This window comes from Schistocerca piceifrons, chromosome 3 (genome assembly GCF_021461385.2).
Source record: "Schistocerca piceifrons isolate TAMUIC-IGC-003096 chromosome 3, iqSchPice1.1, whole genome shotgun sequence".
NCBI lineage: Eukaryota > Metazoa > Arthropoda > Insecta > Orthoptera > Acrididae > Schistocerca > Schistocerca piceifrons.
Genome location: NC_060140.1, coordinates 318,751,084 through 318,777,421, shown reverse-complemented (window position 1 = coordinate 318,777,421; position 26,338 = coordinate 318,751,084). Strand labels below are relative to the sequence as shown.

The 26,338-nt window shown below is 43.6% G+C and overlaps 1 protein-coding gene and 1 non-coding gene across 2 annotated transcripts in view; both read left to right on the top strand.

The window, feature by feature from the left end:
• The window catches only part of LOC124788623 (potassium voltage-gated channel subfamily KQT member 1-like), a 276,137-nt gene that overhangs the window by 202,163 nt on the left and 47,636 nt on the right, over positions 1 to 26,338 (top strand). Inside the window, exons 4-7 of the mRNA XM_047255894.1 lie at positions 8,302 to 8,477; positions 19,407 to 19,538; positions 19,617 to 19,727; positions 21,628 to 21,837. Of these exons, the coding sequence (XP_047111850.1) occupies positions 8,302 to 8,477; positions 19,407 to 19,538; positions 19,617 to 19,727; positions 21,628 to 21,837 (629 nt within the window). The remainder of the gene's footprint in view (positions 1 to 8,301; positions 8,478 to 19,406; positions 19,539 to 19,616; positions 19,728 to 21,627; positions 21,838 to 26,338) is intronic.
• Trnas-cga lies at positions 13,377 to 13,451 on the top strand. The gene has a single exon. It is a non-coding gene; the product is annotated as a tRNA-Ser (tRNA).

The following is a 26,338-nucleotide window of genomic DNA, read 5'->3' as shown; positions in this document are numbered from 1 at the left end:
CGGAGATATTGTAACCTAAAGTTGATGCTTGAAACCTCCAACGTTCAGTTGCGTGTTGTAACAAACACGGGCCACGGTCGGCGAGCAGCATCTGCAGGGACATGTTTACGATGACGACCGTGCTTACGAGTGTGGCTGTAGTGCACTGTTGTGGTTTGGTCTAGCTGTCGCAGTGTACGCATGTAGCGCTTGCTGCTATTGTTATTCTGCATTCGTCTCCGCACGCAGACCAACTGTAGTACACCGTGTTACCAGACGTCTGTGATAGTGTAGAGTTGTAGGAACTGTGACCATGGTGTATTCGAACCCTGAAAAGGCGGAGATGATACTCATCTATGGCGAGTGTCGACGAAATGCAGCTGAAGCCTGCAGGGTGTATGCAGAACGGTACCCGGACAGAGAGCATCCAACGTGCCGCACATTGCAAAACATCTACCGCCAACTGTACGCAACAGGTATGGTCGTAGCACGCAAACGGGTCCGTAACAGGCCCATCACAGGAGAAGCGGGTGCAGTTGGTGTGTTAGCTGCTGTTGCCATGAACCCACACATGAGTACACGGGACATTGCGAGAGCCGGTGGACTGAGTCAAAGTAGTGTCATGCGCATACTGCATCGTCACCGCTTTCATGTGTCGCTACATCAGCAATTACATGGTGATGACTTTAATCATCGAGTGCAATTCTGTCAATGGGCATTAACAGAGAATGCGTTGCAGTTCTACCTGTTTGCCGATGAAGCGGATTTCACATACCACGGGGCAGTGAATCTACGGAACATGCATTACTGGCCCGTGGACAATCCTCGCTGGCTCAGACAGGTAGAGCGACAGCGACCGTGGACTGTAAATGTATGATGCGGAATCATTGGCGACCACCTCATTGGTCCTCACTTCATTGCAGGGGCCCAAACAGCTGCAACATACATCGCGTTTCTACAGAATGATCCGCCAACGTTGCTCGAAAATGTCCCACTGGAAACGCATCGACGTATGTGGTATCAGCATGATGGTGCACCTGCACATTCCGCAGTTAACGCTAGGTTGATCCTTGAAAGGATGTTCGACGGGCGTTTCATAGGACGTGCAGGACGCATAAATTGGCCAGCCCGTTCTCCTGATCTTACACCTCTGGACTTCTTTCTGTGGGGTACGTTAAAGGAGAACGTGTACCGTGATGTGCCCACAACCCCAGAGGATATGAAACAACGTATTGTGGCAGCCTGCGGCGACATTACACCAGATGTACTGCGGCGTGTACGACATTCATTACGCCAGAGATTGCAATTGTGTACAGCAAATGATGGCCACCACATTGAACATCTATTGGCCTGACATGTCGGGACACAATCTATTCCATTCCGTAATTGAAAACGGAAACCACGTGTGTACGTGTACCTCACCCCTCATGGTAATGTACATGTGCGTCAGTGAAAAAGACCAATAAAAAGGTGTTAGCATGTGGACGTAATGTGCTGTTCCAGTCTCTTCTGTACCTAAGGTCCATCACCGTTCCCTTTGGATCCCTACGTAATTCGGTGCTCACCGATACACACGATCGAACAGCGGAGGAGTGGTACTCAAGCGTCAACTTTAGGTTACAATATCTCCGGATGTAATTTACATTTTACATTGCAACAAACGGCACTGATTACGTATTTGTTTATATGTTCAGATGTGCTAACAAAACTAACGGGGTTCCATTTAAAAAAACGTATGTTTGTGTTAAAAAACATACTTTCGTGCATTTTTTTATGGTTTGTATAAACGAATTACACTAGCCCCTCTTCTCACGTTCGGTCTGTGGAATTGATTCGTCAGTATTTGATGTTGTTTACGAAATATATCCAGCGGTAATGTTAGGTGACTCACCCTGTATATACACTATGTGATCACAAGTATCCGGACACCTCAAAAAAATACATTTTTCATATTAAGTGCATTGTGCTGCGACCTACTGCCAGGTACTCCATATCAGTGAACTCAGTAGTCATTAGACGTCGTGAGAAATTAACGGACTTCGAACGTGATTGGGTGTCACTTGAGTCATACGTCTGTACGCGAGACTTCCACACTCCTAAACATCCCTAGGTCCACTGTTTCCGATGTGATAGTGAAGTGGAAACGTGAAGGGACATGTACAGCACAAAAGCGTACAGGCCGTCCTCGTCTGTTGACTGACAGAGACCGCTGACAGTTGAAGAGGGTCGTAATGTGTAATAGGCACACGTCTACCAGACCAACATACAGGAATTCCAAACTGCATCAGGATCCTCTACAAGTACTATGACAGTTAAGTAGGAGGTGATAAAACTTGGATATCATGATCAAGAGGCTGCTCATAAGCCAATCACGCCGGTAAATGCCAAACGACGCCTCGCTTGGTGTAAGGATCGTAAACATTGGACGAATGAACAGTGGAAAAACGTTGTGTGGAGTGACGAATCACGGTACACAATGTGGCGATCCGCTGGCAGGGTGTAGGTATGGGGATTCCCGGTGAACGTCATATGCCAGCGTGTGTAGTGCCAACAGTAAAATTCGGAGGCGGTGGTGTTATGGTGTGGTCGTGTTATTCATGGAGGGGTCTTGCACCTCTTGTTTTTTTGCATGGCACTATCACACCACAGGCCTACATGGTTGTTTTAAGCACCTTCTTGCTTCCCACTGTTGAAGAGCAATTCGGGGTTGGCGACTGCATCATCCAAAACGATCGAGCACCTGTTCATAACGCACGGCCTGTGGTGGAGTGGTTACACGACAATAACATTCCTGTAGTGGACTGGCCTGCACAGAGTCCTGATGTGAATCCTATAGAACACCTTTGGGATGTTTTGGAACGCCGACTTCGTGCCAGGCCTTACCTACCGACATCGATACCTCTCCTCAGTGGAGCACTCCGTGAAGAATGTGCTGCCATTCCCCAAGCACCTGATTGAACGTATGCCTGCGAGAGTGGAAGCTGTCGTCAAGACTAAGGGTGGGCCAACACCATATTGAATTCCACCATCACCGATGGAGGACGCCACGAACTTGTAAGTCATTTTCAGCCAGGTGTCCGGAAACTTTCGATCAGTTTCTGCATTTTGACTGTTTTAGCTAATTATAGCTACTTGTTCCGGACCGATGCACACATCAAAGTTTTGCCATGCGACCGATTTATAGCAATTTTAGTCTCAGCCTCAGTCGCCGCTATCAATGACAGCTTTATTCTTTTCTGTATCTAAACTGAGTGGCCTATATTCAAATGAATGATTGTACAGTTGGAAGATGTTCCGTCTATGATACCTGAATGACGCGGGCAGAATCGGCTTTGGTGCAATTGTAGACAAGTTAGCTCGGTAGTCTATTACAGACAGGTGTGAAATGTATTTGTGAGCTCGCCACGAGTTAAGTGATATTCATCGGGGTATTACAATCCGTACACAAGACATGAGTTATAGCATATCATACATTAAATTTGGATTTCGATATCTATCGCCTCTATACAGGGCGAGATCTGAAATATTGCAACACACTGTGTCTACACGCGTAAAGTCGTCGGCACACGGACCGTGCATCCGTACGTTGAGCGTTAGGCGTTCCGAGTTTCTGACGTCATAGCGTGGAAGAGCACGTTCGGGAGTCTTTCCGAACGTGCATGTCATATATTCTGAGAGTGCGTTTGAGCTTTGACCAATGAGATGGTACAACGCCACCTACGTCACACGCACGCCGTCTCCCTTCAGAACAGAGTTGTGAGGCGCCATATTGGCAGTCATTTCAAGTCTATATGTATGTATGCCGTTTCTGAGCACCAGCAAATTGAGAATCACTGGAAAACCCGTTGTTAACTGTGTGTTTCGTTCCAATAAAATAATGAGAAATATCATATTCGTGGCAAAAGAATTATTGTAACTTGCGTATTATGAGAGTAGGCTATTTGAAGTCAGCGAAACACTGAAGATTCATTCAAAACGCATTGTTCTTGGTACAATTTGTTGTAATTAAATTTCAATTCCTAACATATCTACGAATAAGGCTGTCAGAAAGGGTAACAAGCTGTGATTTGATGCCAGGTCTGTAGTGTTGGTTTAGCGTAATGAGTGGCGTTAATGTCTATTATGAAATTGTTTATTAGGGCGATGGTTCGCTTCTTGATCCTCCCAAATATTTTTTCCTAACATGCGCGTTTTTATTAGGTTCTGGTACTTTATTACTAGTTTAATACAAGTATATACTCTAATAATTGACGTTATGTAAACATAAGTTCACGTTTTTTTGAGGGATGACTTTGTTCGATTGGCTTAATCTACAGGACAGCTTGCGCTGCTTGTATAAAGATATTTTGCTCCTTTTCCGTTTACGCTTCGAAATTCACATATTGCAAAGATTCTGCTACTGGGTAGGAACAGTAATCAAGTAAGACTGACCTTGGGGTTTTACTAAAATGTGGGAATGATGAAATAATGTTTATCTTATGCGGAGAAGTATTCCAAATTTGTACCGCACTGTTTGTAATGGAACTTTTATAAGTCTGTGTCCTTATTGATTGGACATGGTACTTTCCTTTTCGTGAACGATGGAGGAACTGTGCCTTTTAATAGAGGTAACGTGGGAATTTTACGCGCGCCCGTTGAGTAAATAGTGTGATTTACGAACTAGAAACATCCCTCAACTGCCGCTGGAGTGCGTTGTGATCGCGTGTACCACGTTGGTCCCACGTACCGTATGCACAAGTCGCATCGTTCCTGGGCGTTCAGCAGCACGTTGAACTTGACACGCTCAGCGTTAACGTTCGACAGCACGGTCCGTGTGTCGACGGCTTAAGCCAACGTATAGTCCGACCACTAGTGTTTGACGAACGGGATCATTTTGTCTCTGCTGAGGTATCTGGGGCGATCGACGCCACATGAGAGCTATATCGCCGCCGTTTTGAGTGTGTGTCATCGGGGACCCTTATGTCCCAGACTGAACGGAGACAAAAGGCACAACATAGGCTTCAGCAGCCGACGATTGACATCACATCCAATGCCTTCCCATGACCTTAGCCACTCATTGTGTGAGGTTACTGCTAGATTTTCAGTTTAGATGACCTGTGAAAGTAAATCCGAATACGCAATGATTTGAAAATTGCGCCCAGTCATGTACAAAATGTTGACCCATAAATGAAATTTAGGAGCCGGATCAGACTGCAAACAAATTTTAGAAAATTACGTAGGGAGTTAACACTTATTTTCTTAGTGCAACGATCTACAGTCGGCATAGCAAAAATAGAATTTAAGGCGTAACGCCACTGTAACGGCCTTAGAAAAGCGTTACTTGACAAATTTTTTGGGCGGAATGAAACGTGATAGAGAAACAGTACTTCGGGTAGTTATTGAGCATATATTTAAGTTATTTAAGTAGATTATAAAAAAATGTGCCGCAAAACATTACAAAATGACGACACTACCGCAATTCTCCCGAGGCATGTTGAATTTGAGGTGAATTGCGGAACGCACTATAACTGGTACCAATTTGAATCTGGGGAAAAAATTCTATGTATTCTACATGAGTGTAGCTAGTGAAGCATGTAGGAGATTTTATAAGTATTGATTTTTGTATAATTGGCGAGTATTTGAATAAAGTCATTCAATTTAACGAAAAGAGGACAGTCATTTCTTAATAAACATTGTTTAAATTAACTAATTGAAAATTCCGTAGGTGTTATTTCAAAGTTGTGGTTATATTTTCAGAGAAAAATGTTGAAAATCGTTGGAGTTATGCTGCGTGCTGTTTCGAAAAATCATATTCCGAGAAAAAAGCGTTTGAAGTTTTGAAATTTGTTATAAACATGAACAAATGAAAAAATTCTACGTTTAGAAAACTCTTACTATTAATCTGCTGTCTCGGCACAGGCCTGTCGCACTGTTGTCGATGCGATCTAAATCATATCCACTAGTTTATCATAGACGATTGAAATATTGGTCGTGGCTATTCCAGGAACGCACAAAACTTCACAATTCGGTTTAACTCTACTCCAAGCAGACGCATAGCTGGAACGATTCGACAGTTTATTTCCTATGCAAGTATAAACTCTCTACTTGGTGTAGCTACTTCTGGGCGGTTTGGACAAGCAACGTGATGTCTTCATTGCACGTTGTACATTTCATGTGTTCAGAAAAAAAACACAGAGAAAACAGCAAGAAAATTTATAATTCCACAACTCAATCCGTAATTCACATCAAAATCCTGGTCACTGCCTTTCAAATTCTTAGCAGAGGCACTGACTCCTTCCGAACTGCTCTCAGCGTCATATCTATTCTTTGGGCGCTTTGATGACAAAATACTTCGACGCCGCCTTCGATACGATGATACGATGTTTTCGCCCTTTTCTGCCCCAGTACACTGTCATGTCACTCATTTTTGCTTGGAAGACAAAACTGTATACCACAAGATCCAGTGTACATACTGCACACAAAAAACAAGATTCGAAGAGAAAGAATGGTCTTTTTCGCACACGTCCTGACGCCAAGCTAACGTATTATTGCTCCTAAAATGCTTCTGACTATACCCAGATGCAACAAGGGGTATCGAGTTCGCTCAAGGTAGGCTGTTTGAAATATGCGAGACGCTAGAGGAGGCACTCGGAATTCCAAAGATGAAATCCTTTCTGGGTTTAAATTTTTTTCCCTCATATTTTAGAACGCTCTAAGCATCTTCTAAGCCAACAAAAAAATTATTTTTTGAAAATTCTGGAGTGGTGTTACGCCGTAAGTGACTGTGTGGAGTCATATCAAATATCTCTTCAAGCATAAAGGTGTTTAAGCAATGTGGCTTACAGCCATGTGCATTGCTATGGGAATTTGTTCCCTATTTGTTGTAGTGATACACGTTCCGTAGAACAAAGCACTGCGTCTCTGCGACCTGCGTCACCACCAAAAACTATCTTGTCTGCTGAAAACAGAATTTTCAACTATTATATTCGTAGTGGTTACCACTATCAGTAATTTTTTTAGAACGTATCTCGTGGAGAATATCAGCGGTCTCGATAAAATATTTCAAAATTGAATTAAAAACAGTCTTGACTGCAAGCCACTTTTTAATTCAATTTTAAAATTATTGCTACTGTTAACGTCACTTTCAGTGAGCAAATTGGATAAATGTACCACAAGACATAGCTAAGTAACACGCCTCAAATCAGATTATCGTGTACCAACTTTTGAGTAAAAATTGGCCTAATTGGCTTAAATAGGAAAACGCGTGGCAACAAGAATGATTTTAAAGAATGTTGAAATGTAAGTTCATATAAATGATCATAGAAGAGGGAATAACTCACAACAATTTAGGTTTTTCTTGTGCCCAGAGAGCCCGAGGCACGCAGATATCCAAAGGGTAAGAAAAATTAACATATTGTGATCAAATGTAAATTTCAAAATACCTGGGAAGGTTGGCTAATAGGGAGTGTTACTAAATAACTGTATCACCATTCCGGTGAATTAATAAGAAGAAGATTCTCTGTCCACCCACAAAACATACTCGCCTCACAGGGACACAAAGATCCAATAAAGACATTAAGACACGAGTAAAACACGTGAATGTTATGAAAAGAAAAGGTTAAGCATGAATCACACTATGTCCTGAAAGATTAACAAAATCGTATAGTAGTGTGGTTCAAGTGGCTCTGAGCACTATGGGACTTAACATCTGTGGTCATCAGTCTCCTAGAACTTAGAACTAATTAAACCTAACTAACCTAAGGACATCACACACATCCATGCCCGAGGCAGGATTCGAACGTGCGACCGTAGTGGTCACGCGGTTCCAGACTGATGCGCCTAGAACCGCATGGCCACAACGGCCGGCTATAGTAGTGTGCACGTACCTCACGCAGCCAAGCTATATGTTACCATCTCACTGTACAGGACACAGCGACCCTCCTCATCCACACCAAGCACATCTCTTCACACGAGCGAACACAGTAATAGCTGTTCAAGTCCATTCCCCAGCTTTCTCAGTGAGTGAGCAGTGATCTCATTGGTTCACACACGCAGAACTCGAAGAAATCTTCCAGGCCACCTCACAGACTAAACCCAGAGATAACTGAGTTCCTTGTACTCGATGCTGGGTACTGAACACCATCTCTGCATTGACCCTGCGGTAACCAGAACACGAAAATGATTGATTTCTAAAAATTAAATGTTGGAAATTTCAATGCAACATCCGACTTTCAAGCGTGATATATATCTAGATTAAATAAGTAAGCGCCCAACGAAGGGTAAGTAGCTGAAAAAGCAACTGACGGAGGAGTAGTGATAATGGTGGTGGTGTTGCTGTTCCAGACCTGATCGTGGTGGTGGCGTCGATCGTGGTGCTGTCGGTGGGCTCCAACGGGCAGGTGTTCGCCACGTCGGCGATCCGCGGCATTCGCTTCCTGCAAATCCTGCGGATGCTGCACGTCGACCGCCAGGGAGGCACCTGGCGACTGCTCGGCTCCGTTGTCTTCATCCACCGCCAGGTCCGTAGTCTCGCCTCCTCGCTGTACATCCTACTGCCAGCACTCAACCGCATGAGCTAACATTCATAACAACGGCTAATGGTATGCTGCTTGAATCAGACACTTCGATGAAGTGTCCAGGCGAAACGACATTAAGTGGAAGGAATGCTAAAGGATGTAGATGTGTGCAGGTAGAATTGGGATTCCAAACACTATACTTCCCGGAAGCCATACTTGATTAAGTAAACAATTCTCCATCTTATAAGGACTCATTCTTCAAGCTACAACTTCAAAGAGCGCAGTGTGCTGCCTAGGGTAGGCAAATAGTTGCATATTAACGAACAATAAATAGTAAAATAAACACGGTAATTCTTCGTATTACAGAAAATTATTCGCCCAGTCCACCCCAATGGCTGAGTTGTCAGCGCAATGGTCTGTCGCACCTAGAGGCCCGGGTTCGATTCCCGGCTGGGTCGGAGATTTTTCTCCGCTCAGGGACTGGATGTTGTGTTGTCCTCATTACAATTTCATCATCATCAGTGGACAGCAAGGGGAAATTACCACTAGATTCACTTCCCTAGACACTCATGAAGTGGACCTCTGACGAGGCTTCTCCCATGGCAAGACCTGCCGTAAGGCAGAACACAAAGTTTAAGTTATTCGCCCAGGTCTAACAAAATACGCAATGATTATTAGTTTCCGCGAAATTAAATCGCTATCTTCAGATCATTTGTATAGCACAAAATTTTTTACAGGTCCAAACCATTTCGTCAACTGTTTGCCTTAACTGGACACAATCTTAATTTATATAGAGGTACAATTATGGAAAATTCTAACGACAGACCAACATATGAGGCATACAAATTCAAAATAAACATACCTTATACAGACGACATTCCACAATATCGTCTCTCACCATATAATAACAGAACAGCTGTGTGAACAGTCCACAACAGTCACATATAAAATACGTAAAATGTGCATAAAATGTTTTCGTTTTGTGTCCTTGCTGACGTCTGATAGGAAACTGGTATGAGGCCATCAACGGATACATCGTGTTTTGAGGCGCCACCAGATGGCTTTTACAACATAAGATTATGTCTTCGAAATAAAATGTAAAGAAATTTATAATTACTTTTTTATACTTTTTGGATGTATAAAAGTCCATAAAAGAAAAAGGATTATATTCCTGGTTTTCCAAATATATACGTCAAAAATTATTACAGAAGTATCATTACTGTTCTCATATTAGTGCCATGGTCATTGTTACTAGCTTTGTAAAGTGGTAAACTATTAACGTTATAATAATAAATTCTTGGTATATAGAGATTAAAAATATGAAAACGGAGTTGTGTGACTTTACTACATGCGAGTGTAGAGTCTCGTATAATAATGTATCTTCAACGGTCGCTGATGTGTGCTGAATAGTTCGAGGTCTACGTCGTGATCCAATGTATTAAGTCTGTTGTCTGAGTCATCGCCTAAGTTACGTTAAGCGTTACATACTGACTGACTACAAACTCCATCTTTTAACTTAAAAAAGAGAGAGCTGGGCCACAAGGTGGAATCACAAAAGCCACCAGAGGCGACAGCTCGTTATTTCTTACAAAACACGCTGGTGACCTCTATTTTAATCTAATGCGGCACCTTCCAGCGTAATATTACGTACACTTGGGTAATAGATAAAAATCTATGAAATCTATCAATGCAGAATCTAAAAAAGCATTACGAAGCTTAGATATCAGATCGCGTTAATATCAATAAAAGTCCAGCTTCATAGACTATGCCGAGCAATAAAAGTTACATGTGGTTTTTTCATATCATCTTTACCCCATATGACAACAAAAATCACGATACCTTCATAGGATTTGTCGATATAGAAAAAGCGTTCAACTACGTAAAACAGTACACGTCCTAAAATTCTCAAAAAAACATGCGTAAGTTAGAGGGAAGGATGGGTTATATATAATATGTTCAAAAACCAAGTAACAATAAGAATGGAAGACCAACAATGAAGTACTCGGATTAAAAAGGGCGTGATGCGCGGCGCAGTCTCTCTCTCTCTCTCTCTCTCTCTCTCTCTCTCTCTCTTCTGTATGACTTGTACATCGAAGAAGCAATGATGGAAAGTTTAGGAGTTGGATTTAAATTCAGGGTGAAATGATATCACTGATAAGATATGCTGATGGTATTTCTACTCTCAGTGACACTGAAGAAGAATTTTGGGACATGAATTGAACGAACAGTCAAATGACCATAGCACATGGGCTGAGAGTAAATCGAAATAAAACAAAAGTAGTGAGGAGTAGTACAAACCTGACCAGCGTGGTGATCATGTAGTTAACTAGTGAAGGAATACTGCTATCTTAGAAACAAAATAAGGCGTGACGGACGAAGCAGTGAGGATATGCACAGCACTGTAATACACGCAAAGGTTGCATTCCTTGCGAAAAGAAGCCTTGTAGTCTCAAATAAAGGTCTTCAAAAGTATGAGAATCTGAATTTAGATGTATGAAAAAACCACAAAAGAAGAGAATCAAACCACTGGGGATGTGATGTTAAAAGAAGATGTTGAGAGTTAAGTGAACAGATAAGAAATGTGGAGGTCCTTGGCAGAAGCTACGAGGAAAGGATTATGTTGACGACACTGACTAGAAGGGACGGAATAACAGTACTTGTCTTGAGAGACAAGTGAACGATTGACATGGCACTAGAGGAAGACACAGAGGGCAAAAACTAAAGGAAGACACAGATTGGAACATATGTAGCAAATAATAGAAGGCGTCGGGTGTAAGATGGAGTGACTGCCACAGGAGAGGAAGTCTTCATGGGGCGCTCAAACCAGTTAGTAGCCTGATGACAATAAAGTCTCTGACAGACAGAGCGCCCTCATCTGCACGTAAACAGCTATCGTTACCTTGCAATTAAAATACAGCTAATGGCAATTCCCATATCTAGAGCCACCGCACTGGCATAAGAGAGCAATGTTAGCCACAGTGGCGGATAATGAGATAAAACACGAATTACATAGTATGAGAGGTATATACTGCAAAGATGAATCAAAGAAGATTGCCAATTAAGATAATGCGATCTAAACACCGCGTTGGCCGAAGCGCTGTGCAGTAATGGAAACTAAATGAGCTAGTTTAATGAAATGGAGAGAGAGCGAGAGGGAGGGAGCGGGAGAGGTGGGGGGGGGGGAGGAGACAGAAACAATAAAGAAGGAACGAGAAAAAGTCGGTATGGTTCACAAGAGTATGGAGAATGTTGAGGAACGCGGTACGAATGCCTGAATCTGTAGCCTTTATTTCGTATGCAATCTTCGATTAACGGCGTACACGCAATTTTCTCATTATGCAACAACGAACAATAAAGGTCTCTACGTAACCGAGGACACACGATTGTGCGGTGGCAGGGTGGTGTAGAGAAACAACAGAGAGAGTTGAAAATAAATAAGGCACCAAGTCCGGATGGAATTCCAGTTCGGTTTTACAAAGAGTACCCTACAGTATTGTCCCTGTACTTGGTTTGCATTTATCGCGAATCTCTCGCACACCGCAGAGTCCCCAGCGACTGAAAATAGGCACAGGTGATTCCTGTATATAAGAAGGGCAAAAGAACGGATCCGCTACATTACAAACCAATGTCCCTAACATCAGTTTGCTACAGAATCCTTGGAAGTATCCTCAGTTCGTATATAATAAATTTCCTTGAAACTTGGAAACTTCCGTCCACGAATCAGCAAGATTTCAGAAAGCAACGCTTGTGCGAAACCCAGCGTTCCCATTTCTCACATGATATCCTGCGTACTGTGGACGAAGGACGGCAGGCACATTCCATACTTCTACATTTCCGGAAAGCATTTTACACGGTGCCCTACTGCAGAGTGTTAACGAAAATACGAGCGTATGGAATAGGTTCCCAGATATGCGAATGGCTCGAAGACTTCTTAAGTAGTAGAACCCAGTATGTTGTCCACGACGGCGAGTGTTCATCAGATCCAAGGACATCGTCAGGAGTGCCCCAGTGAATTATGATAGGAGCGCTATTATTTTCTATATACATAAATGATATGGCAGACAGTGTTGGCAGCAATCTGCGGTTGTTTGCTGATGATACGGTGATGTAAGGGAAGGTGACGAAGTTGGGTGATTGTAGGGGGATACAAGATGACTCAGCCCAATTTCTAGTTGTTGTTGTGAATGGCAGCTAGCTCTAAATTTGAGAAATGTAAGTTGATGCGGATGAGTCGGAAAAACCAACCCTTAACGTTCGGGTACAGCATTAGTAGTGCCTTCTTGTCCCAGTCACGTCGTTTAAATATCTGGTCGTAGGACTGCAGTGAGTATTTGAGGATTGTGGTAGGGATGGCGAATGGTCGACTTCAATCTATTGGGAGAATTTTATGGAAGAGTGGATCACCTGTAAAGGAGACCGCATGTAGGCCGCTGGTACGACCTGTTCTTGAGTACTGCTCGAGTGTGTGAGATCCGTACCAGGTCAGATCAAAGGAAGACATCTAACCAATTTGGAGGCTGGCTGCTAGATTTGTCACCGGTAGGTTCGAGCAATACGCAAGTGTTACTGAGATGCTTCGGTCACTCAAATGGGAATCCTTGAAGGAAAGATAACGTTCTTTTCGAGGAACACTAACGAGAAAATTTAGAGAGCCGACATCTGAAGCTGAACTCGAACTCGGGGCCTTTGCCAGGAAGTTTCATATCAGCGCACACTCCGCTGCAGAGTGAAAATCTCATTCTGGAAACCTCCCCCAGCCTGTGGCTAAGCCATGTCGGCGCAATATCTTTTCTTTCAGGAGTGCTAGTTCTGCAAGGTTCGCAGGAGAGCTTCTGTAAAGCTTGGAAAGTAGGAGGCGAGATACTGGCGGAAGTAAAGCTGTGAGGACGGGGCGTGAGTCGTGTTCGGGTAGCTCAGTTGGTAGAGCACTTGCCCGCGAAAGGCAAAGGTCCCGAGTTCGAGTCTCGGCCCGGCACACAGTTTTAATCTGCCAGGAAGTTTCATATCAGCGCACACTCCGCTGCAGAGTGATAATCTCGTTCTGGATACAACACACATTTCGCGTAAGGACCACGAAGATTCGAGAGATTAGCGCTCATGCGGAGGCATATAGATAGTAGTTTTTCCCTCACTTTATTTGCTAGTGGAACAGGAGGGGAAATGACCAGTGATGGTGCAGGATACCCTCCGTGACGCACCTTACAGTGGCCTGTGGAACATACATGTAGGTGTAGACGTAGAAACATTTTTCATCCGGTTAGGGCGTCCAAATGGTGAACCAACTCGCTTCCCAAGAGCTGAGCAAAGAAATCGCATCATGACCCTGACAGGGCATTTCCCGAAAAACGTAATGATTATGCAATCTGTTGCCATACTCACTCCTAGACGATTGGAGAGTGTAGAATGAGGTGCTCGTGCAAAGATTAATAGATTAACACAATATAGGAAAAGATGTAGGACAGCAACACATCACTCGAAAGACTAATGAATCACAAAAATAGCACCAAAAAGATTAGTTCTTAGTGTCTGTGTTATTTATTAATCCTTTCTTCTGTGAATGAATTCTCGGATTTAGAGATGCCAGCTAATAATTCTCACCAGTGAGTATTTGAATGAACTATTTCTCGTTTGAATTCCAACGTCTTTGGAAGACTTTTTTTAGTGTGCAGAAGCAATTGTACCGTACATTTTGCAGTGCGCAGATTCTATGACCTATGAGACAGGAGACATTATCGGAGTTTCTGAAGAATATCATGTACATAATGTCTACCCAGGTAGCTGAGTGGTCAGCGCGACGGAATGTCATACCTAACGGCCTCATACCTAACGGCCCGGGTTCGATTCCCGGCTGGGTTGGAGATTTTCTCCGCTCAGGGACTAAGTGTTGTATTGTCCTTATTATCATCATAATCATCTCATCCCCATCGACATGGCAAGTCGCCGACGTGGCGCAACTCGAAAGACTTGCACCAGGAGAACGGTCTACCCGACGGGAGGCCCAAGCCACACGGTATTTCCATTTCCATGTACATAATTACACATATGTCGAAGGCAGATAAATGCGAGAACTAAGGAACAACAAGCTTAACGCTCATTCATCAAAGTTGCTGATTAAATTAATACACAGAGACATCAAGATAGATCTCGTATTATTTGTCGCTACCGACGACACCGTAACACAATAGAACCAATTGTGAGGCCATTTTTTTTTTAGGTTCGGCGTGTAAACGCTGTCAATAAAAAGTCCGACACACATCCCAGCAAAAGCGAAGTTTTTGAAACAAAAGTATCATTCTGTTCAAACTTTACAGAGTAAAATCTTGTATCGTACTTACAAACAAAGAAATTGATATTCCTAGCAGGATTCACAATTTACTTTGAATTCACGGAACATCGATGTAATTATTTTATAATTATACTATTCTACAGGTAATTCTAGGCACCATATTCTATAAGAAATGATGGAAAAGCTTAAAAGAACCAACGAAAATGAGACGCCTGCGATATTTCCGGTAGTCTCCATTACAAACAGAAAGATAAATACAGTCCTCTGCACCTGTTTTATTAATATTAGTAAAAAAAAAAACAGAAAAATAAAAACTCAGAGAAATAGGAGAAACATCTAAAAAAATGTTCTCTTGGGCTGGAGAACAAAAGAAAGTGTGTGGGAGGCTTGATTACTTTAAAAATGTAGTGCGATAAGTATTAGCTACTTGTGACTTCTTCCTGTCATAAATCACTTTGCTGCCCCTTCCAAATATAGTTTTCTGTCAATTGTATTAACAGAAGGTTCCCTTTGGAGTTCTATTTCACAGCAACACATTATACTCTAATTTATTCCGCTACCTGATAACTCTGAGAAGAAACTTCTTTGTCAAAGAATAATGTAGCTAACCTGCAACGAAAGAACCATTAACAGATCGCTTAACGATCTGCGCGCATAACAGAAACGATAATATATATCTGCTTTAAGAACGAACCCTCTATAACACAAACACTCCGTGCATCTTGAAGATAATTATACTATCATAGCTTTAGAGTATATAAAATAAACCAGTAAATAATTATCTCTGTTGATATAATGCAGAACACTTTATTACTACGTTCCAAGAAGATCATCAGATGACGTGCGATCCAAAATCAGTGGTGGCATTGTTAGGAAATAATTAACTGAACTATCTGCACAATATTCATTTTCACTACACCGGGTTCGGGTGCTTGCCAAACCCTATCTAGGACAGAGAAGTCACCGAATCTCTTTCCACTTGAGAATGTTTGGAGCATTATAAGCAGGGCCCTTCAACCAGCCCGGGATGACTATCTAATGCGCCAATTGCAAATAATTTGACACTATATCCCCCACGTGGGCATCCAAAAATTATATCAGTCAATGCCAAGCCGAATAAGTCCTTGCGTAAGGGCCATAGGTGGAGCAACGCGTTGTTGTCTTGCTCTATTTGGGATGCTCTTTCTCTTGACTAAATCATCCAGTTTTTCTGGAATTTTAACCATTTTTTGTCTGTATATTTGGACCACGCCCACCGATTTCCGTCCCTGTCGGATAATTCCTTCACGCTGCGTCGTTTTTTCGTCTTAAAGTGTACAATAACGCGACTGAGTAAAACAGCGTACCATTAGTAATTCATAATTCATTCAACGTTTCAGAAATTTCCCCTGCCCATTTTCATTAAATTAAATTTATCCACACTTAAAACAAGCTGACATTCATCACAGAAAATAAAAATACCGTCCAAGGCTTCCTGTATCCACTTACAGTTACCTAACGACGACATCTTCATGTACACAAAAATGTCATCAGGAAACGGTTTCACATTGTTGTCCACCTTATCGGACAGTCTGCTTCGCATCTTAGGTTGTGTGGGAGAAGCACTCACAGATGAAACAAGACACAATGTAGATCTCGTAAGCCAATTAGTATTATACGGAAGAAAACCAACGAAGATTGATTTGTGAATGAAGGGAATATGGAACTGCCGCGAACGACTTTGCTATTTTGTGCGTGTTATTTTGTAGACCTAGCGTACGTTTGGCTTATAAAGTACATACAGTAGGCCTTTGTTCCAACAGATGGGTTCATATGTAACTTTTCGATTCAGTTTGGACATATTTAGAAAAATGATTATGAAATTGGCAATATATTTTTTTATTGTCAGTCGTCATTAGTTAACTTAAATTTGCATGTAATGATTTCATTGTATCCAATAAAGATCTAGACTACATAGAAGTAGTGTATTAACTTTATTTTGTGTCGAATGCAGCATACTGTGTACCAAGTACAAATATTCTAATGATTTATTTCAGTGGTGTTTCTTTTGTCTTTCTTTCCAATTTTTTCCCACTTTACTCTTTCTTTTGGCAGCGATAAAATTCCTCCTGCACTTGCTTTTTTTATGTCTCTTGAAAGCTTCTAAAATTCTTCGTTTTTGTTTTGAAGATTTGTGTTCTGAATTTCTTATTCAGAAAGCTTCATTTCTTCTTGATCTGTTTGAGTTTGATAGATCCACTTATTTTTGTTCTTAATGTATCGGAATATTTATTTTGTTACTCTGCTTTCCTCCATTATTTTTATGTGTCCAAAGAAACTGGCAATTTTTTCCGCATTGTATCTGAAGGTTTCTCGAATTTCCTAAAGTGTTCATTGTTTCCGCTTAGCATATTTTCCAATTTTCTTGTTGTTTTCGATCCCAGAATGTTTCAAAGGATTTTTTCTTTCTTCTGTATTCTCTTCATTTAATCTATTTTGAGTGAATCAATACATTCTGCTGCTTAGAATCAGTGTTTTCTTATTGGTTTGGTACAATGCTAGATTTTTGTATTTATGTGTTCGCGAGTGATTGTTTTTTAAACTTTTCAATTTTTCATCAACATATTAACAATTTACAGTATCTTCTTTTGTAAAGTAGAAACTATTATTGTCAGGAATATTTGTGACTCAGTTGAATATCTGTTTTCACGCAGTCATCATTTCACATTGCACTTTTAACTGCGGTGTTCTCGTTTAAGCATCCTACCATTGCCAGTATTTTGATAATTATGTATGAGCTTCGATGAAAGTTACTTTAGTCCCCTATCCCCATTATATTTCAATCTTGAAGCATCACCAAAAAATTCATGTACAACGTAAACTGTAGCTTAACCGGTGCCTTTGCACATTGTTTGTTCTTGCAGCCTACCCCTACAATCTAGTTACCCTATTCCACTCCCTGCCTGAGCCGAAATACGTAATAGGCATATACACTGACGAAAACAATCGCAGCACCAAAAAATAATCAATACATTTTTCTAGGTAATACATTCATGTGATTAAAATTGCAAGTTCACAATTTGATGTAAGCGTGAGATTAGGCATTGTAAATGTGAAATGCTGGTATATTAATAACCGGTGTAACGGCCAGAATATTTGAATGCAAGCATGCAAATGTGCATGATGCTTTGTGTAGTACAGGTGCCGTGTGTCAATTTGTGGGATGAAGTTCCATGCCTGTTCACTTGGTCAATACAGGTACGGTTAATGCTGTTTGGTGATGACGCTGGAGTCGCCGTCCGCTGATGTCCCATGTATGCTCAATTGGAGACAGACCTGGTGATCGAGCAGGCCAAGGAAACTTGTCGACACTCCATAGAGCATGTTGGATTAAAACAGCGGTACGTGGGCGAGCGTTATCGTGCTGGAAAACCCCGCCTGGAACACTGTTCATGAATGGCAACACACAGGTTGAATCACCAGACTGACATTCAGATTTATAGTCAGAATGCGTGGCATAACCGAGAGAGTGCTCCTGCTGTCACACCAAATCGCACCCCATATCGTAACTCGAGGTGTAGGTCCAGTGTGTCTAGAACGCAGACAGGTTGGTTGCAGGCCCTCAACTGGCATCCTCCTAACAAACACACGGTCAACACTGGCACCGAGGCAGAACCAGCTTTCATCGGAAAACACAGCAGACCTCCACTCTGCTCTCCAATGGGCTTTCGCTTGGCATCACTGAAATCGCAAATAGTGGCGGTTTGGGGTTACTGGGGCATCTGCCTCGCAGGTGTTCTTGTAATAGCCGATTCGTAACAGTTCTTTGTGTCGCTGTGGTGGTGACTGCTGCGCAGATTTCTGCTGCAGATGCAATACGATACGCCAGAACAGTACGCCGAACGTGATGGCCTTCACACTCTCTAGTGCAACTTGACCGTCCGGAGCCGGTGGTCTTGCGACCGTACATTCTCGTGCCTACCTGTCAGCATAAAGTGGCTACATTGATGCCAAGCCCATCTGTAGTATCGCAGAAGGAGCGTTCAACTTCTCGTACCCTATTGCACCCTATTCAAACTGAGGGAGGTGTTGATAATGACTTCTCTGTCTCCTTAAAGGCATTCTTGAGTAACATCAACTCACCACGTCCAGTGTTACAGGTAACTAAAGCTCACGACCGTTACAGCATGTACTTAAAGCAATTCTGATCTGCATCCTCATAGTGGTCTCCACTCTTATGCGACTGGCGCAAAGTTTGAATAGACATCATCTTTCAGATGTAGAAACACGCCTACTAACTTTCGTTCATGTCGTACAACTTCTTCTTGGAGTTGCGATTTTTTTTTCTGTCAGTGTACTATAAATAAGGCTAGCGTCATTTTCAGACTGAGACTTCCAGAATATTATGTTCCCCAGCTAGTGTGGCTGAAATTGTACTTTACATATAGATGTAGATGAGAGCGTCTAATCTCTCCCTTCCACTGCTCTCAATAGCGTTTGATGAATCTGGTTCCTAAGATTTCAAGAGCTGCATGTTTGCCATCAACTGTACAATTTATTCTTAAAAATAGAAGAAAAGAATAAATTGTACATCTGATGGCAAACAACCTGTTCTTCAACTTCCTGAGAGCTCTATCGAGTCACCACATTAAACTGTTCATTTCTAGGAGCTGATCACGACGCTGTACATCGGCTTCCTGGGTCTTATCTTCAGCAGCTATTTTGTATATCTGGCTGAGAAAGACGCCGAAAATGAAACAGACTTCAGCAGTTACGCAGACGCGCTGTGGTGGGGTGTGGTAAGTCTTTGTACCTGTCTGTTGAAGTGCGGACTGTACTGAGCAAAGCTTTCTGATCGAGTACGTTGTTGCCTGCAGATTACTGTCACGACCATCGGATACGGAGACACGGTGCCCAAGACTTGGATGGGCAAGATCGTCGCCTCGTGCTTCAGCGTCTTTGCTATTTCTTTCTTCGCCTTGCCAGCGGTAAGTACACTAATTCAGAGGAGAGTCAGAACGTATTTTAAATGACTGGTTCAAACTTCAGCTGTACTTCCATTTATCGACAAATACATTAGTGGCAGACAGTGAAATCCTTAATGAATTGTATCCTGCGACCCCCCAACCCGAATTCTTACTTTCAATATATAAAGTAGTCAATGCACGCTGGTTGCCACGGACTAGGAACATCATCTAAAAGCTATTAAGTCTAAGTTCGAATGTAGTAAGTTTTCTAAAGACAGAAAAGCTTCTGTCCACAAATCAGCACGGATTTATAAAGCATCCCTCGTGTGAAACTCAGCTTGCCCTTTTCTCACATGATATCTACGAAACATTGATGCAGGGCAATAAGCAAATTTGATATTTCTAGATTTCCGGAAAGCGTTTAAAAGCGTTTGACAAAGTGTCCTACTGCAGATTGTCCCAGATAAGTGGGTGTCTCGAAGACTTAAATACTACAACCTAGTATGTTGTCCTCGGCGGCGAGTGTTCATGAGAGACAAGGGTATCATCAGGACTGCTCCAGGGTACTGTGATAGAATCGCTCTTGTTCTCTTGATACACAGAAGAGCCAAAGAAACGGGCATGCCTGCCTAATCTCGTGTAGGGCCCCCGTGAACACGCAGAAGTGTCGCAACACGGCGTGGCATGAACTCGACTAATGTCTGAAATAGTGCTAGGGAGAATTGACAGCACGAATCCTGAAGGGCTGTCCATCAATCCGTCGGAGTACGACGTGTTGGAGATCTCTTCTGCACAGCATTGCAAGGCATGCCGATATGCTCAGTAATGTTCAGGTCTTGGGAGTTTCGTGGCCAGCAGAAGTCTTTAAATTTAGAAGAGTGTTCCTGGAGCCACTCTGCAGCAATTCTGGGCGTGTGGGGTGTCGCATTGGCCTGCTGGAATTGCCCAAGTCTGTCGGAATGAACAATGGGTATGAATGGTTGCAGGTGATCAGACAGGATGGTTACGTACGTGTCACCTGTCAGAGTCGTATCTAGACGTATCAGGAGTCCCGTACCACTCCAACAACACATGCCCCACACCTTTACAGAGCCTTCATCAGTTTGAACAGTACCTTCCTGACATCGAGGGTTCATGAGGTTGTCTCCATACACGTACACGTCCATCTGCTCGATACAATTTGAAACGAGACTCGTCCGACCAGGTAACATGTTTCCAGCCATCAACAGTCCAATGTCGGTTTTGACGGGCCCAGGCGAGGAGTAAAGCTTTGTGTCGTGCAGTCATCAAGGGTACACGATTGGGCCTTCGGCTCCGAAAGCCCACATCGATAATGTTTCGTTGAATGGTTCGCAAACTGACACTTTTTGATGGCCCAGCATTGAAATCTGCAGCAATTTGCGAACGGCTGCACTTCTGTCACGTTGAACGATTCTCTTCAGACGTCGTTGGTCCCGTTCTTGCAGGGTCTTTTTCCAGTCGCAGCGATGTCGGAGATTTGATATTTTACTTGATTCCTGATATTCACGATACACTCGTGAAATGGTCGTACGGGAAAATCCCTACTTTATCGCTACCTCGGAGATGCTGCGTCCCAACGCTCGTGTTCCAACTACAACACCACTGTCAAGCTCACTTAAATCTTGATAACCTGCCATTGTATTGGCAGTAACCGACTGAACAACTGCGCCAGACACTTGTTGTCTTATATAGGCGTTGCCGACCGCAGCGCCATATTCTGCCTGTTTACATATCTCTGTATTTGAATACGCATGCCTACACCTGTTTCTTTGGCACTTCATTGTAAAAACACTGTAATTTGGGAATTAAGATCTCATTTCCGTGTAGTTGTGTGTCAGCCAGCAATGTCCAGAGCTACACGCTGTCGGCATGTCGCTGACGGGCCGTATCTCCGCTACAGGGCATCCTGGGCTCCGGGTTCGCACTCAAGGTGCAGCAGAAGCAGCGGCAGAAGCACTTCAACCGGCAGATCCCGGCGGCCGCCATGCTCATCCAGTGCCTGTGGCGGTGCTACGCTGCCGACAAGTCGTTCAACAGCCAGGCCACCTGGAAGATCTACGTCAAGGACACCGGCCAGCCCAGCCAGAGCTCGTCCGCGCCGCTGGGAAAGGTAGGCGCAGCCCAAAGTCGTCTCTCCGCTTTCAGTGCTTGCAAGTGGCTTTCTGTCCAGCGCGCTGTACATGGCATGATTTAAGAGCATAAGTAGGCTCATTTGCTTTTCCGCAAGAACTCTCTAGAGGAAAACGCTGGAGCAGCCTTGATCAACAAAACCGTGACGACTTGACTATGTACTGAGGTGACAAATTTTATGGGACAGTGATGTGCATTCACATAAAAAGGTTTCCGACGTGATTATGGCCGCACGAGGGGAATTACCAGACTCTGAAGCTGGAACGGTATACTATGTGACCACAAGTATCCGGACACCCCCAAAAGCGAACGGTTTTCATATTAGGTGCATTGTACTGCCACCTACTGCCCGGTACTCCATATCAGCAACCTCAGTAGTCATTAGACATTGTGAGAGAGCAGAATGGGGCGCTCCGTGGAACTCACGGACTTCGAACGTGGTCACGTGATTGGATGTCACTTGAGTCACACGTCTGTACATGAGATTTTTCACACTCCTAAACATCCCTAGGTCCACTGTTTCCGATGGGATAGTGAAGTGGGAACTTGAAGGGACACGTACAGCACAAAAGCGCACAGGCCGACCTCGTCTGTTGACTGGCAGAGGCCGCCGTCACTTGAAGTGGGTCGTACTGTGTAACAGGCAGACATCTATTCAGACCATCACACAGGAATTACAAACTGCATCAGGATTCACTGTAAGTACTATGACAGTTAGGCGGGGGGTGAGATAACTTGGATTTCATGGTCGAGCGGCTGCTCATAAGCCACACATCACACCAGTAAATGCCAAACGACGCCTTGCTTGGTGTAAGAAGCGTAAACATTGGACGATTGAACAGTGGAAAAACGTTGTGTGGAGTGACGAATCACAGTACACAATGTGGCGATCCGATTGCAGGGTGTGGGGGGATGGCGAATGCCCGGTGAACGTCATCTGCCAGCGTGTGATGTGCCAAAATTCCAAGGCGGTGGTGTTATAGTGTGGTCGTGTTTTTCATGGAGGGGTCTTGCACCCTTTGAACGTCATCTGCCAGCGTGTGATGTGCCAAAATTCCAAGGCGGTGGTGTTATAGTGTGGTCGTGTTTTTCATGGAGGGGTCTTGCACCCTTTGTTGTTTTGCATCGCACTATCACATCACAGGCCTACACTGATGTTTTAAGCACCTTCTTGCTTCCCACTGTTGAAAGGCAATTCGGGGATGGCGATTGCGTCTTTCAACACGATCAAGCACCTGTTCATAATGCACGGCCTGTGGTGGAGTGGTTTCACGACAGTAACATCCCTGTAATGGACTGACCTCCACAGAGTCCTGACATGAATCCTATAGAACACCTTTGGCATGTTTTGGAACGCCGACTTCGTGCCAGGCCTCACTGACCGACATCGATACCTCTCCTCAGTGCAGCACTCCGGGAAGAATGGACTGCTATTCTCCAAGAAACTTTCCAGCACCTAATTGAACGTATGCCTGCGGGAGTGGAAGCTGTCATCAAGGTTAAGGGTGGGCCAACACCATATTGAATTCCAGCTTTACTGATGGAAAGCGCCACGAACTTGTAACTCATTTTCAGCCAGGTGTCCGGATACCTTTGATCACATAGTGTAGTTGCAGCTAAACGCATGGCACAGTGCATTTCGGAAATCATTAGGGAATACAATATTTCGATATCCACAGTGTGAAGAATGTGACGAGGAGCACAGAAACACAGTGGCGGACAGCGCTCACTTAACGACCGAAAGCAGCGGCGTTTGCGTAGAGTTGTCAGTGCTAGCAGACCAGCAGCACGTTGTGAAATAATAGCAGAAATCAATGTGAGACGTACGATAGACGTACCCGTTAGGAGAGTGCGACGAAGTTCGGCGTTGGTGGGCTATGGCAGCAGACGACCGACATGAGTGCTGGAGAGAGCAGCCCTCCGTAACTTAGAGCAGACGTGGATACGGTAGAGCTCAAGTCCGATAAAGGTAAAGCTACTTTTCTCATGTCACGGGAGGGCTATATCAATAACATCAGTGTGTTATTGAATGGCTCAGCTTATCGCAAAATCGATAAGGATCCTACCAATCGAGTGAAGCGGAAAACAGCAGAACTTCTATCTAAAGTTCTCTGCCAAAGTGGGTCATCAAGAGACTGATATCAAACGATTCAGTTTCACCTAGGCTGTATGGACTGCCCAAGGTCCACAAAGCAGGTGTGCCTTTACTTCCTGTAGTAAGCAATATTGGAACCTATGATTTCGTCAAATACATGGCGTCTTTACAGAAACCTATTGTAGGCAAGTGTCTACTACATCATATAAGAAATTATTGTGATTTTGTCACCAGATTTCAGTCACTTAAGCTGGAAAGCAGCGACTTGTTGGTCAGTTTCGACGTCGTTTCGCTTTTTACAAATATGCCTCTAATGGACTCACTGCATCTCATCAGCAATACGTTTGCGGCTGACATTACAGCTTTGTTCGAGCACACTCTCTCTCCTCTATGTGCTTTTCAATTAACAACGAGTTTTTTGAACCAACTCGTGATGTCGCCATGGGGAGCCCTTTGTTTCCACTGGTGGCCATTCTTTTTTATGGAAGATTTTGAGGTGCGAGCACTCGCCTCAGCTATTTTAAAACCACTAGTATTTTGGCGGTACGTAGTCTGGCCTCATGGCTTGGACGGTCTCCGAGAATATCTGCAATACCTGAACGCCGTACACGCATGAAAACGTAAAATTTACTATGCAGATGGAGCAAGATGGTCGCTTGCCGTTTTTAAACGTCTTGGTGTTATGGAAGAGTGATAGAACACTTGGACATTCGGTTTTTCGAAAGCCCACTCATAAAGATCTGTATCTGCAAGTTAGTAGTTTCTACCGTCCGGCACAAACGATGAGCGTTCTAAAGACCTTAATACACTTAGCTCATACAATCTCGGATGTCTATAATCTGCAAACGGAACAGGACCACCTGCAAACTGTGTTCCAGAACAAGGGACACTCATCCCAACAAGTACAGAGAGCGCTACAGACGTACAAACGACAACACAAATGAGAGGATGAGGCCTTAAAAGCGTCTGCTTGCTTACCATTTATTAGAAATATTTCGGCCAAAATAGAATATTAAGAAGACGTAAAGTTCAAGCAGTTTTTCGTCCTTCTCCCAAAATCTGGGCGCTTTTGGGATCTGTTAAAGAGTACTTAGAGTTGCGCAAGGCAGGCATTTGCAGAATTCCGTGCCAATGCGTCAAATCTTGCGTAGAACAAACGACGGGCACAGTGCAGGAACGCGTCGTAGAACGTCGGCTGCATACTCGCCTCCTCCAAGCCAGTACGTCCGCTGTCGGCGACATAGTATTTCCACTGGTCACTTGATGAAACATTACCGAACGAAAATTGTGGCCCATACGTCAAACTTATGGAACTCCGTCATCAATGAATCAGTGGATATATGACTGCCTGAGTCCCTTATTAACCGAGACGGCAGTTTCCAGTTAAATTCTGCATGGAATGCCGTCATAGAAAAACTTAGTGCTCTGCGTAGCCGGTGTCGTTTGCCAAGCGAAGACAGTCGATCTGATATCGATGAAGCCAGCTTTCACCACGGAGGGCTCGAGACGCAACGCACAGACTTGCAGACAAAGAGCGCATGTCCAAGGCCAATTGGACGCACCATTCATGTTTTGGCGGGGTCTTAAATACGTGAGCTCAGTGCATTTCCTGTCGGTATTCATCTGAAGATGGCGAGAAAACTCTGCGCTGAAATATTGTGGCAGCAAGTTGCAGACATTCGGCACTTCGTCCGAAATTTTATGGATCAATCTGCACGCACAGAAAGTTTCAAATATCACAACTTACTGAAACGCAGGAGCACACCCTGTCATTTTCAAGGTAAAACTACAACACGTAAGCGTTGTCCGAACGAATTTAAAACTTGCACAGCGCTTACTTGCTGCAGTTTAGGATTGAAAATGTCAGGTTATGCACTTGCCGAAATATCGGCGTTTATGGACGACATCACCCGGCTGCATTCCCACAAGTTATCTGAACGTTGTATACGCCAGGAGAAACTCAGATCTCACACAAAGAACCTTTATTTATGCATTCCGAGAGCTGTTTTGAGTGCTAACCGTTTTCCTGCACCATATTTGGCAGAAAATGTGTCGTGTTTTTGGTGTTTCAGAATGTTCAACTGTGTGTGAATTCCTAAGAAAGAAAAACACACACGCGCGTGCCCGAGGGAGGACTCGAACTTCCGGCGGCAGGGGCCGCTCAATCCGTTACGTGACGCCTCAGACCGCGCGGCCACTCCGCGCGGCCTTTTGGTGTTTCCATAGTTTTTTTGCGTCCCCTGTAGATGACGTTAATACCACCTACTTAATACGGTTTTGCTGAAATGTTAATCATTTCATATCAAAGCACACTTCGTGTCAATGTGGCATTCGCTACTTTCCGCATTCATGGTTTCTCGATTTTAATGAACAACAGTGTGCTATG